At 36.7% G+C, this 14,537-nt stretch overlaps 1 protein-coding gene across 1 annotated transcript in view; it reads left to right on the forward strand.

Moving 5' to 3' along the window:
• STK3 (serine/threonine kinase 3) overlaps positions 1-14,537 on the forward strand; it is a 287,866-nt gene that overhangs the window by 148,016 nt on the left and 125,313 nt on the right. Inside the window, exons 7-8 of the mRNA XM_086694926.1 lie at positions 354-491; positions 11,187-11,312. Of these exons, the coding sequence (XP_086551052.1) occupies positions 354-491; positions 11,187-11,312 (264 nt within the window). The remainder of the gene's footprint in view (positions 1-353; positions 492-11,186; positions 11,313-14,537) is intronic.

A 14,537-nucleotide genomic window follows, 5' to 3' on the forward strand; every position in this document is an offset into this window, starting at 1 on the left:
ATCTGGCATGCAATAGCAAAATTAGGGAATATATCTGTTTAATTAGAGAATGTTCCTAATTTGGTAAAAGGGTTAGAATTGCAGTCTTTTTTGGAGACTGATTAAAAATAATAGATAAAATAAAGAATGATGTGCTCAATGAGCTGCAATTCAAATAGAGGAAATTTAATGGGAAATGATTACATTAGTAGCAGATGGACTTGCTTCCTGAATTGCAATCTTACTGGAAATCCTAGAACAGCTTAAATTTGTTTTTCAGATTTAGGGTCTGATAGAAAGATAGAGAGATTTGTTTTTTTGGTGTGCTCTTGTGATTCTTACTTAATTTCTTTTGGCTATTTCATTTTTGCTAGGCTATTTTTATGATTCCCACAAATCCACCACCAACATTCAGGAAGCCAGAACTTTGGTCTGATGATTTCACCGATTTTGTTAAAAAGTGCCTCGTGAAGAATCCTGAGCAGAGAGCTACTGCCACACAACTGTTACAGGTCAGTGCTTATGCCTGAAAGGGAAAGATATTTTCTTCATACCTTGTAGCTTTCTCACATTGACCAGAATTGCTGTGGCTTTTATTAACCGATTTCTCAAGATGTAAACCTCTGAGGAAATATGGAGTGACAAAGACACACACGCCATTCTTCGCCTACCTGTTCTCTGTGTCTCGGTTTTCCTTTTCTGTTTTCCAAATTCAGTCTTCTGTCTTTTCCCTTTTTTCTATCTTTGTTGTTGTCAATTCTTCCCTCCAAAGTTGTTTAAAACAAAACTTCTAAAAGGTTCTCAATGCAGAAATGAGTTATTTTCTCCACTGTTAGTATTTTTTGTGTTTTTTTCCTCTGCTGTATTAGTCCTTGGCCCAGCATTTCTTTCTTCACTTTTTGATATACCATAAGGTATATAAATACGAGATCCCTGAGCTCCTTGAAAAGACCTTATGTTGTATGTATATATTGATTACATGATTACCTAAATACTTTCAGTACCCACCCCCAACTACAAGCAGACTCTTTATCCAGAGTGTCAGGAGGTTTTATTTTTTATCTATGTTGGCATTTATTGCGATTAGAAATAATTTAATACTTTTGATAAGCATCTGTGTCTTTATTTTCCCAACAGAATTGGCTTAGACCTCTAAGCTAATAATCAATTGATATTTGGAAAATAATTCTTGATATTTGGAAAGGAATTCTTTTTTGACCAAGCAGTCACACTTCTGGAAATTCGTTCTACAGAAAATGTTAACCATTGCTGACATAACTTATGTGTAGAAGTATTCATAGTACATTGTAATGACAGAAGATCAGAAACAACAGTTGGAAGCAATCTAAGGTCCACTGAGAGGAGTAATTGGCAGAGTATACACACCTACACATACATATATGTATATATCATTGTAATTTAGTATAATATATTACTATATTCATTATAATATTCAATCCTATATACCCACTGATATGTCCTATTAATATATAATCAGTAATATCATATAATAATCATATGTTTAATTATAATGTCTTTCATTTATAAATCGTGTGTGTGTGTGTGCGCGCGCGCATGCACCAGTGCTTGCAGTGGAGTAGATCTGGAAAAATCATCAAGAAACTGACCTCCAGAGTAGGTAACAGTATGGCTAAGAAGCAGGAGTGGGATAGAGACATACATTTTGCTGAATGCCCTTTTTGAGCCTTTTGAGTTCTGTGTTATATGCAAATATTGTCTTTCAAGAATTAATTAATTAAAACTTTTATTTTGAGATACTGTCAGCATTACAGAGGAATTTTGAGCACATAAATCAGGGGCCAGTTGGTATTGTTATCATGTTGAGTATCCAAATTATTCAGCCCCAAGGAAGACCAGAAAGAAGGAGGGGGGAAGCAAAACAAAAAGTGGGACAGATAGCACAAAAAATGATGGTTAAAATAAATCCAAATATATCTGGTAACTGATATTTTGGATAACACAACCAGTATTTCTTTGTAGTCTTTCTTCCATAATCTTTTCTAATCTTAAGAAAAGATATTCTGGTTTTTGTTTTGTTTTTTTCCACTTTGAGTATTTAGTATAGAAAACCAGTTGAGAAATACTGCAGTATAATTCCCTTATTTTGTGGATGAAGGTCTTGAAGCCCCAAAAGGTTAAACGACTCACTGAAGATCACACAGTGAAAGTGACTGTTGTGGGTTTATTCCATTTGTCCCCCAGCTCCACTCTTTTTCCACTCTTTTCTGCCCAAAAAGTTGGCCTAGATGGGCTACATTAACAAGCTCTGTTACCGTCTAGCCTCTAGTTGGGTTTGGCTTAACCATCCTCCTTTATAACAAGAACTGTATAGTGCATATGAGCCAATATTTGCTTTCTTGATTTTTTTTTTTCCTATTGTGCTATTGTTAACCATTCAAGGCCCTTTGTTATAATGTGCCCTTGCTTGTCTAGCCTCGTAACTGCCCTTTGCTACCTCTCTTTTTCTCCTCTATAAATTTTGAAATAATGGACTTGTTGTTTATTATACAGACCATGCTCTTTCAATCCTCTGTACCTTTTTTCACACTGTTTCCCCCAACCCTCCTAGTTAAAAACCCCCTTCACCAACAGTTTCCTTCTTACTCTTCTCTAATTATTTCTAATTCAAATTAGGTACTCCTCCAGGAAGCCTTCCTCTCTCATCCTTGTTAAGGCTAGTTGTCATTCCTCAGTGTTCCCAAAAGTGCATATCATTTACTGGTATCCAGTACTTAATACATGTATATCAGATAGAATAATTATCATGAGTCTCATTAGTCTCATTTGAGTCTTATTTGCTAGGTGCCTGGAATCCATTCTGTCTTTTAAAGGAGTTTTGCATATGTCTTACATATTATGAGTTGAATTATAACTCTCAGAGGACAGTCTTATTACCAAGTTTTAGTGGACACATCTACAGCCTACATGTACAGATTATACCATGTTGATTTCTAGACCCTGATAAACAGTTTTTAAGAAATTCATGCTGAATTTTTTATAGTGTTTTTTTCTCCAGGGCACAATATAAATAATTGTGTAAGCTTAAAAGAATCATAGACTGAAAGGATCCTTTGAAATTATTAGTGAACTCCTAGTAGTTTTTAAAAGATGAGGAGATTGAAACCCCAAAGATATTAAAGGACAGGGTTCAAGTTCAGCCTAGTGGCACTAAAGTTCCAGATCTCAAGATGGTCCTTGTATCTGCTGGTGGGCAGCCTAGAACCTAAAGTCAGCTCCTGCCCCAGGATGTATTTCTGTGAGACTGTGAGGTTGACTGAGATCTGCCATTATTTGAATTGACCCCTGAGCTTGGCTAGAACAGATGATGTCATGGGTTACTCTGTGAACTCCCATGGAACGTGACTTATTCTTCCATTTCACCAGTTCAGCTGAGGAGTAGAACTTTATCTACCTTGCTGTCCCTCCCATTTATAATAGTCAAAATATTTTCTCTTCATACATAGAGATCTGTGTCAAACAGTGGTAAAATATTTGCTTTAACCTTTAAACAATTGAGAAAACTCAAGAGAATAAGGGTAATCTGTTGTATTTACCCTACTTTTGCTCTTTCCATTGTTCTTTCTCCTAATGTTTCACAGTCCCTTCTTTTATTACTTCCTTTGTGTCTAGAGGACTTCCTGTAAGCCATTCTTTTAAGGTAGGTCTGCAGTAAGAAATTCTCTTAGTTTTCCTTCATGTGAGAATATATGGATTTCCTTTTCTTTCCTGCAGGATATTTTCACTAGCTATAGAATTCTTGGTTGACAGGTTTTTTTTTTCCCTTTCAGCACTTGAAAAATATTGTGCCATTTCCTCTGATATCACAGTTTCTTATGAGCACTCTACTGTCTCTTTGTTGGATTGTTTTACCCCTTGCTGTTTTCAAGATTTTTTTTCTTTGTCCTAATTTTTCACAGGTCTAATTATGTGTCTAGGTATGAATTTCTTTGGGTTTATCCTGTTGGGGGTTTGTTTACCTTCTTAAGTCTGTAGGTTTTTATCTCTTACTAGTTTAGGAAAGTTTTTGGTCATTATTTTTTCTAATGTTTTTTCAGTCCTACCCTCTTTCTCTTCTCTTTATTATGACTCCATTGATACAAATGTTAGACATTTTGTTTTAGTCTTACAGATCCCTGAGATTCTGTTCATTTTTATGCTAGTCTATTTTCTTTCTGTGGTTCACATTGTGTACTTTCCACTGTTTTATATTACAGTTCACTGATTCATCCCTCTGTCTTCATCTGCTGATGAGCCCATTCATTGAGTTTATTGTCATTACTGTATTTTTCAATTCTAACTTTTTCATTTGTTTCTCTTTTATATCTTCTATTTCCTTCTGGAGACTTTCCAATTTTTCATTTGTTTACAAGCATGTTTGTAATTACTTGTTGGAGCATTTTTGTGATGACTGCCTTAAAATCCTTGTTACGTAATTCTAACAGCCATGTCATCTTGATGTTGCTGTCTGTTGACTGTCTTTTCCCATTTTAGTTGAGATTTTCCTGCTTGTTGGTATCGTGAGTGTTTTTCATTTGGAACTGGGACATTTTGGGTATTATGGTGAGAGTGTAGATCTTATTTAAATTTTCTAACAGGTGTCCTCTGATGCTGCTTCAGTGAGGGAAAGGGGCCCCATCTCATTTCTGCCAGGTAGCAGTAGAAGTCTGGTACCCCGACTTGGTCTCCTTTGACATGTGTGTGCTGGGGTCCCTTATTACTGAACAGGGGTGAGGGCTGGGGCGCATGTAGTGGCCTCTCCTAGAACTGCAGGGCCTCATTATAGCTTGCTGGTGATGAAAGTTCTGACTCTCCAGTGGGCATCCGTCTGATTCCACTCCAGCAGGGAGGGGGTGGGTGTTTGTTTGTTTGTTTGTTTGTTTCATTATTGCCTGGTAGGGGTATAAGTCCAGCCTGCAACACAGTCTCCGCAGACACTTCACACTGGCAGGGTGGCTGCCATTTTGTTATACGGCCTGATAGAAGTGAAAGCCCTAGCCTGATACTTGGCCTTCTCTGATACCACCTCACTAGAAGGATTGGACAGCCTCCAGAGGTTGGAAGTCTAGGTTCCTCATTCAGCCTTTGCTGGTGGGGGAGGTGTCAGTGTTTTCTGTGTAGTGTTTGGCTGGACTAGATTGGTTGTTACCTAAAACTTTTGTCTTGTTAGCTGTCCTTTCCTGATCTCTTGGCTTGAGAGAGTAGGCTTTTGTAGGGTTTTTGTTTTTGTTTTTTTCACTTGTGTCCATTGGTATTTCTTAGTTGTGCTGGCTTCTCTAGTACCTGATCTGGGATAAGTGAGGTAAAACAGAAAAGCATGGAACTCAAAGCTGTGTTCTACCCCAAATTCCAGAGTCCCTACCCATTTTGCCACCTTCTCTCCATCTTTCAGAATCTTCCTATGTTTTGTCCAGGGTTTTAATTGTGCTTTAATGGAGAGTTACAGGGAAAAATATGTCTATTCATTTTGTCCAGAAGCAGAAGTCTCTCTTCAATTCACTTTAAATTCTTGTTTGCTATGAAGTTTTTTTGAATAAATCACTAATTTGAATTCTGTCAGTTCAGAAATTGGTAATTCAGAACATGAACAAAATTTAAGAGGCACTATCTCAGATTTTAAAAGAGGTAATGTTCAGGCAGCCTTATTTTAAAGATACATGATCAAGAATGTGGTAGGTTGATTTGGGGTATTTCCTGTCACTACAACATTAGTTCAGGTGTTTTATGAATTCTCACCCTTTTTTAGTTAAAAAACATTTTTTTTAATGTTTATTTTTGAGAGAGAGAGAGACAGAGTGTGAGCAGGGGAGGAGCAGAGAGACAGAGACACAAAAACTGAAGCAAGCTCCAGGCTCTGAGCTATTAGCACAGAGCCTGATGTGGGACTCGAACTCAGGAGCCATGAAGTCATGACCTGAGCCAAAGTCGGATGCTTAACCAAATGAGCCAACCAGGTGCCCCTCACCCTTTTTTAGTTTTGATTTTCCTTTAGATGCATTTAGAAATAGCCTTTTAGAATTTGGTGTGCTTATCTTTTTCTTACTGATTCTTTTAAAAACTCTTGTGATCACCTTCTTGTCTGATATAAATGTTACAAGTAAACTTTTTAATTCATATTTTTTGTCATTTATGCATTTTTAAGTTATATGTATCCAAATCATCTTTTTCTTTTGTTTTATGGCATTGGATTGAACATATAAATATTCTCATATATTACCCTCTTGTTCTCTGTGTTTCTATTTTTTTAACTTTCACCTCCTTTCATCTATCTGGAATTTATTTTCGTGTTTCTGTGATAAAGATCTAGTTTAAATTTTCCCACAAAAGACAGGCATTATCTCAGCACCAGTTTAAAGTTATTTTTCCTCAGTGATTGAAAATGCTATCTTCATAGTATGACTGTTTATTTTGTGTATTATATTCTATTTCTGGGGACATTATATATTGTTTCATTGCTCTTCCTATTCTTAGAGTAGTACCACATGCTTCTCTAGGCATTTAACAAAAAGATGTAGCTTCTTTTTACTAATTTTTCTGTTGATTCAATCTGATTATAATATTCAGAAAGTTTTTAAATTTTTTTTTTGTCTATTTTCTCAGTGACCAAAAAAGCCCCACTATTTCCTATGTCTTATTTATTTAGAACTTAATTCTCTAAAATTGTTTTGAATCATAATGTTGTATTAAGTTTATAACTATGTTTCTTTATATTACGTCCCTTATAAACATTAAATGACTGTTTCATCATGTACTGTTTGAGCCTTCACTTCTATTTTATTTGGACCATTTTATTCTTGATACATTTTTGTGTTTGACTACTATTTCATTGCCTATCTTTGACTTTTAACCCAAGTTTTTCTTAGTATGCCTCTTATAGAAACATGAGTTAGACTTATTATAAATATCGCATTTAGAAAGTATGTAGTTGAATTTATCTTGTAAACTAAGTGTCTTTTAGTGCTTAACTACAATACTATTTAATAAATGGAAATTCAACCCATTTATTTACATTGGTGTATCTTAATAAAATTTAAATCACAGTTGTCATGTTTTACTTTTGTCAACTTGTTTTCTCTGGTATTTGTAGTTATTATGTTGCTTTGCATTTTTAATTTTACCATCTGCTACTTTATTTTTATTTTATTTTTTAGAGAGGGGGAGGAGGCCGTGGGACAAAGAGAGAGAATCTTAAGCAGGCCACACTCAGCATGGAGCCTGATGTGGAGCTTGACCCACTTCCCTAGGATCATGACCTGAGCCAAAATCAACAGTTGGATGCTCAACAGACTGAGCCATCCAGGCACCCCACTACCTGCTACTTTAAAAAAGCCTTGAAAAACAGTCTTTAAAAATCAGCCAGGGGCACCTATGTGACTTAGTTGGTTGCGCGTCTGACTTTGGCTCAGGTCATGATCTCATGGTTTGTGAGTTCGAGCCCCACATTGGGCTCTGCACTGACAGTGTTGAGTCTGCTTGCTATTCTCTCTCTCTCCCTCTCTCTCCCTCTCTCTTTCTCTCTCTCTCTCTCTCCCTCCCTCCCTCCCTCCCTCTCTGCCCTTCCCTGCTTGTGCTCTTTCTGTCTCTCAGAATAAATAAGTAAACTTAAATCAGCCAGTGTTTGATAAAATTTCTCTTCTGACTGTCAAGAATCCTCAAATAATATGGCCTTGTTCCTCAAGTACCCTTTTAACTTTTTTAGTCAGTTCCTCTTTGTTGGTCAAAATTATACCTGTAGCAGTTATGTAGAGAAGACATGAGTGCAAGTGAAATCAGATATGCTGAGATTTTGAGATTAAGAATGTTGAGCTCTATAGACTAATAGTAACATAATACTGAATAAACTTCATGAAAATAAAATTGAAGTAGATTGGATGAACCATATATGTACTTTGGTATTTTTTAAAGATAAAACTGTGGCTTGCAGGATTGGCTAATAATTTTCCCTGAGAAGATAAAGTATAATACAATTTGAAATTTCTGTGCCTTTAAAAAAATTTTTTTAACATTTATTTTTATTTATTTATTTTTTCTTTTGAGAGACAGAAACAGAGCCTGAGTGGCATAGGGGCAGAGAGAGGGAGACACAGAATCTGAAGCAGGCTGCAGGCTCTGAGCTATAGCACAGAGCCTGACACGGGGCTCGAACTCACAAACTGTGAGTTCATGACTTGGGCTGAAGTTGAATGCTTAACCAACTGAGCCACTCAGGTGTCCCATCTGTGCCTTTTTAAAGAAGAACAATTCTGGGGTGCCTGGGTGGCTCAGTCAGTTGGGTGTCTGACTTTGGCTCAGGTCATGATCTCATGGTGCCTGGGTTGGTTGGGCTCTGTGCTGACAGCTCAGAGCCTGGAACCCGCTTCGAATTCCATGTCTCCCTCTCTCTCTGCCCCTCCCCCACTTGTGCGCTCTCTGTCTCTAAATAAATAAACATTTAAAAAAAATAAAGAAGAATAATTCTGCTAGTTCTCAGTTTTTTGTACTGTTGGTCTTCTTCCACTTCTGTTAATATTGGTCACTAAATCCTTTTTAAGAGTTCTTCTGTGAGATTCACTATTTCCCCTCACTTTTTTTCACTCATGTTCTTAATAATTTACACTTTTGTTATAGTCTCTTCCCACTCTATTTCATGTCTAAACTCTACTGCAAGATTATGCTGTCAAAGACATTCTTTTCCTTACATTATTTTCTTGCTTATGTAATTGAAGTGGTTCTCAGACAGAATCCAGGCATCTCATTTTTAGCATTTATCCTTCTTGTCCCACTGTTTTCTGGATCTAAATTCCCGGAACCCCATTTCTCTAAATAGTGTTTCTGTTTTGGCTAGGTGGATCTTCCTACTGTGTTCTGGCATACATCTCTTATCTTTGTGTGTTTGTTCATATTGTTCATACTTGTCCTCCTCCCTAAAATGGTCTGTTTCTTCTGTGTGAGGTATCTGAGATCGTCACATTACCTTTTCTTCTGCTCTTACATTTCTTAATCATAAATCATATAGTCTGCATCAAACCATCATGAATGTAACTTGTATGTCACATTGTAATTTTCTGTATGTATCTTTTATTTCTTATTCTAGATGATAAGTTGCTTAAGAGCAAAGAACATATCTTCAATTTTTACTTTTTGAGACCTTTCCACAAGTGTTCTCAAAATTTTTAGAGTCGAACTGGGGTTCCTTCCTGCTCACAGCTCCACCATCCTCTGAGACACTGTATTTGTCTGTTTTCCAGCTTCGTAGAAAGAGACAAACTCACGGAAGAGTGCATAAGGATCAGATCTTAGAGTGGAACACACCACTTGTACTCACAACCCATTCATGAGAGCTTAGTCACACAGTCACAACCAACTGAAAGGGGGAGACTAAGAAATGTAGGATCTAGCTGGGTTGCCATACATCCAATCCCAACTCTGTTTTAGTGGATGACTGGGAATCTGCACTGCAGTTATGTCACTAGCTCTTAATTTATCGGGCGATTAGTTTATAACTGTTATAGAATAATTTATTGGTTCTTTGCCATCAATTCTAGTATTTCTGTAATCTGGCAAAATTCTTCCATATAGTTTTCCCAAATGATATGTTCACCATTTTATTTTTTTTTAATTCTATTCTAAATGTGTATAATTTCTTCTTTAGCACTATTTTTTTGTCTTTAAGAATATTTTTATGTTCTGTTGATCTTTATTAAAATAACTATCTATGGATATGTAATATGAAAATTAACATTTTGAAACTGTATTGCTGCCTCAAAATAAGGTTATTTATCTCAAATTGTATTTGTAACCTGTCCCCTACTTTCTCTCACACTCCTTCTCCCTTTCCCCAATAAAAAAGTCATTGAAAACCCAGGTCTATCCTGGTGGTTTCCCTTCTATTTACCAGAAATGTAGCAAACTCAGATATTTTCACTAGATCAAGATGCTATAAAAAAAGAAGTGAAAAGGTGTTTTATACATAGCATAGAAGTGAGACAGTATTTATTTTCTGAAAAATATTTCCTTTATTACTGTTTCTCCATTGGAGATGATTATATTATTCAAAACATAATAAAGTAAAAAATGTGTAAAAGAAGTAACAGAATAGTTGCCCTCCTTTTGGGCCACTGATTGTGGCTGTCAGTTTATGGAGATTAATTAAAATTTGTATGTATTACCAAAATAATTTTATTTTCATATGTAATGTAATCACCAATCTCTTATTTTTTATGAGAATTTTTAATTAATTAAAAATTTTTTTAAGTTTTTGTTTAAATTACAGTTAGTTAACATTCGTTTTGGATGTAAAATATAGCGATTCAGCATTTTTGTATAACACCCAGAGCTTATTACAAGTGCACTCCTTAATCCCCATCACCTGTTAAGCCATTGCCCCCCACCCACTTCCCCTCTAGTAACTGATCATCACCAACCTGTTAAAAAATTCTTTATCTTTTTCACTATCTAATCTACACTTCCTTTGGACAATTATACATACATATTTTTTTTTAATTTTTTTTTAATGTTTATTTTTGAGAGAGAGAGGGAGGCAGGCTGCAAGCAGGGGGAGGAGCAGAGAGAGAGGAAGACAGAATCAGAAGCAGGCTCCAGGCTCTGAACTGTCAGCACAGAGCCCGACGCGGGGCTCGAAACCACGAACTGTGAGATCACGACCTGAGCCGAAGTCCGTTGCTTAACCGACTGAGCCACCCAGGCACCCCTGGACAGTTATATTTTTGAATTTTTTTTAATGTTTATTTATTTTTGAGAGAGAGAGAGAGAGAAAGACAGAGTATGAGCGGGGAGAGGCAGAGAGAGAGGAGTCTGAATCAGGCTGCAGGCTCTGAGCTGTCTCACGGCTCAAACTTCTGAACCGTGAGATCATGACCCAAGCCAAAGTCAGATGCTTAACCAACTGAGCCATGCAGGAGCCCCTGGACAATTATATTTTTAAGGGTAATGTAATGTAGTTTTATTAACAGGATTGCATGTTTTGTGTGTGCCTTAATGGTTTTCCAAAAGCAAGTAAACCCAAAAACAAAATCTTTATTTCTAAAGCAGCTGGAATATTCTCTTTTCTTAATATATACATTTAATTTTAGTTGAAAGAACAATTGAAGCCTGTGATCCTAATTAGCATTTATGTGTTGTTTTAACATATTTTAGATATAATTCAGAGAAATCTTTGGAATTTATACCGTTGAATTTTACTTTTCCAGCACGCTTTCATCAAGAATGCAAAGCCTGTATCAATTTTAAGAGACCTGATCACAGAAGCTATGGAGATCAAAGCTAAAAGACATGAAGAGCAACAGCGAGAACTGGAAGAGGAAGAAGAAAATTCGGTTCGTAATTACCCTCAAAAAGTTGATTTTTTTCCTTCCAAGTCATTTTTCTATAAATTTGGGGTTTTTTTCTTTAAATATGTCAATAGCACTTATTTTATTATACAAGGAGATGTGTTTATTAAATTTCAAAATATATTTTGTTTGCATCAAATGTTTGCTATCCTTTCCTGATGTCTTAAGAATTAGAGTATAGTATCTAGTATCTAGATGACACTCTGTCATATTTGGTCAATTTTGTGTCATATCTTCTAGAACTTTCTTTCAACTGGCTATCAATTATGCTGTAAATAAAGGGTACCACAGTAGAAGATGGGTTGCTAGAGAAAGCAGGAGGACCATATAAGAACCTACCTGTTTATCCCATTTCCTTTATATTCATGCATCGGTGCATCTTAATACCAAAATAATTATGTCTCACATTTTATAATGTTTAATGCTTATGTTCTTCACTAATGATGTTTTTCTTATTTCAAGTTATAAATTTTTTTCTGGTTTAAGATCCAGAGATGAATACCTCATGGTATTCAGATAGTTGTAAAATCTGAAAGCACAAATATCATTTTATTTTTTTACTGATTGAAATGTCATTGATAATATCTGTATTTTCCCATAGACTTTTTTAATCTTATAGTTTTAATCGTCTACAAATAGTATTATTTTGCTAATTACATTTAGTTTTAGTTTCAGAGACTGGTTATCCAATTGGGATTTCTTTTGAAATTCTTTTACCCGTTTCACCAGTTATTAAAACTTGTATCATGTGGTAGCCAAGGACAAGGACAAATATGCATCTTTGCAGAGCTGATTTACGATCATATTTTTTAGATTTGCAACTACATCGGTTATTCATTTGGCAGTGACTGTGGACTGCCTTGTGAGACAGATGTTTTGAGCTTATATTCCAGATGTAAGATTTTTACTAATGAATTTGCCATTCAGAATTGTAAATAACATCTCTTTAAAGGTTTTTGTTTTTTTAATTTATTTACTTTGAGAGAGAGAGAGAGAGAGAGAGAGAGCGAGCATGAGTAGGGGAAGGACAGAGAGAGAGGAAGAGGGACAATCTCAAGCAGGCTCCACACTGTGCAGAACCCAAGGCGGGGCTTGAACTCAAGAACCATGAGATCATGACCTGAGCCAAAATCAAGAGTCAGACATTTAACTGATTTAGCTACCCAGTGCCCCAAGTTTTTGTTTGTTTGTTTGTTTGTTTTGTTTTGTTTTGTGTTTTGTTCCTTTGGGATTGTGTATCCATTCTATTAAAGTTAAGTAATATGGAATGAGGTAAAGACCTTGGTTCTTGCTTTCAAAGGGCTTTATAGCTCCCACCCTGGGTTCCTGTGTGATAATAGATATAGTTACTGATTTTTCTCCAATTAACATTTGTAAATGTTAATTTTTTTCTAGATTTTTTTTTAAATTTTAAAAGTACTTTTGTCATATATTATTTCATTTGATCTTTAAAAAAAGGAAGGTTGGTCATGTACTATATATGTTATTATCCCATTTTGCAGATGAGGGAGATTGGGCTGGTACCAAAGTTCATAAAGCTAATGAGGAACCAAGAATAAAACTAGGTCTTGTACTTGTATGCTCCCATGTTCATTCACTAATATTTTATGCTCACTTTTTAATCAAATGTTTATTACTTCAAAAATAAGCAACATTGGATTATCAAAGTTGTACAATTTCTGATAAGTTTATATTCACAAAAATGCCTGTTTTTTGCCCTTATGTGGTGGTACCCATCTGCCTTTCTTTCACCTTGTGCAGTTTTCTTATGGGTGCTGGGCTGGTGGACTGCCTCCAATTATCTGTCAGTGGACAAGTGATTGTTTTGCTTAGTTCTGTCTTCCTGTACTTAACTGTAGACCAGTTTCCACTTTTGATGGATAGGGAAACATTGATTACTCCAGGGCTTACCAGTTTTTACTGGTTTTAAGACCTTATGCTAGTCACTTAGGTTACTTTCTGCCACTTGAGTGATCTCTTTCTTCATTTTCTTCTTCTCCACTGAGCTCCAGCCACATTGATCTTCTTTCAAATTTTTTATTTTTAATGTGCCAGAAACCTTTCCTCCCTCTGCTTGAAACATTCTTCTTCCCAAGAACTCAAGTCACTTGGTTCTTCTCACCTTTTGAGGCTCAGCTTTAAATATCGTGTGTCCCAAAACTTAGCAGCCTACCACAATACACATTTATTATTTCATGGTATCCGTAGATCAGTTATTTCAGAAGTGGCTTAGTTAGATGATTTTCAGGGTTTCTCATGAGGTTGCAGTCTAAGTGTTAGTGAGAACTGCAGTCAACTGAAGGCTTGACAAGAACTGGAGTTCTAAGGTAGCTCACTCATGTGGCTGTCCTGGGGCTGCTTCAGTTCCTCGCTGTGTGGACTCTCTCTAGGGCTACTTGAGAGTCTTCACAGCATGGAAACTGGTTTCTCTCAGAGGAAGTGATCCAAGAGAAAGAACAGGGAGGAAATCTCAATGCTTTTTATGACCTAGTCTTGGGAGTTACATACTGTCACTCCTGCCACATTCTGTTTGTTAAGAGAAGTTACTGGTCATAGAAATGGTGGAGTAGGGAGCTCTAAGAATCTGTGCCTCCACAGAAACAGCCATTAAGTTGGAAAAAAATCAACTGACAAATCAACTTTTTCAAAACACTGAAATCGAATAAAAAAACTTACAGCAACCAGGACAGTGCTTACTGAAGAAGGAGGCTGCTAAATTTTGGTAAGATAGTGTTGTGGCATTTTTGTCTATATGCCTGCCATCCCCCATTTTCTATTTCTTTTTCTTAAAAAAATTTTCTTTTTAATGTTAACTTTTGTTGAGAGACAGAGTGTGAGTGGGGGCGGGGCAGAGAGAGAGGGAGACACAGAATCTGAAGCAGGCTCCAGGCTCTGAGCTGTCAGCACAGAGCCCGACACGGGGCTCGAACTTGCAGACCGCGAGATCATGACCTGAGCCGAAGTCCGACGCTTAACCAACGGAGCCACCCAGCACCACCACCGCCCGCCCCCCCCCCCCCCAGCCCCCATATTGTAGCTCAGCAGCAGCCGTGGGAACAGCAGTGGAGAGAGATGGTAGGGGAGAGCAATAAGAAGCTTGTGCTCAAAAAATTGTGGCTTTGCATTTTGACCTGTCTGGTGGTTCCCTGAGGGACCAGCACAGAGGCTTGCCTTTGTTTTGGCTCTGTTGAACTAGAGCAGCTTCCTGGA

This window comes from Puma concolor, chromosome F2, assembly GCF_028749965.1.
Source record: "Puma concolor isolate L17-30 chromosome F2, mPumCon1.1.hap2, whole genome shotgun sequence".
In the NCBI taxonomy this organism is placed as follows: Eukaryota; Metazoa; Chordata; class Mammalia; order Carnivora; family Felidae; genus Puma; species Puma concolor.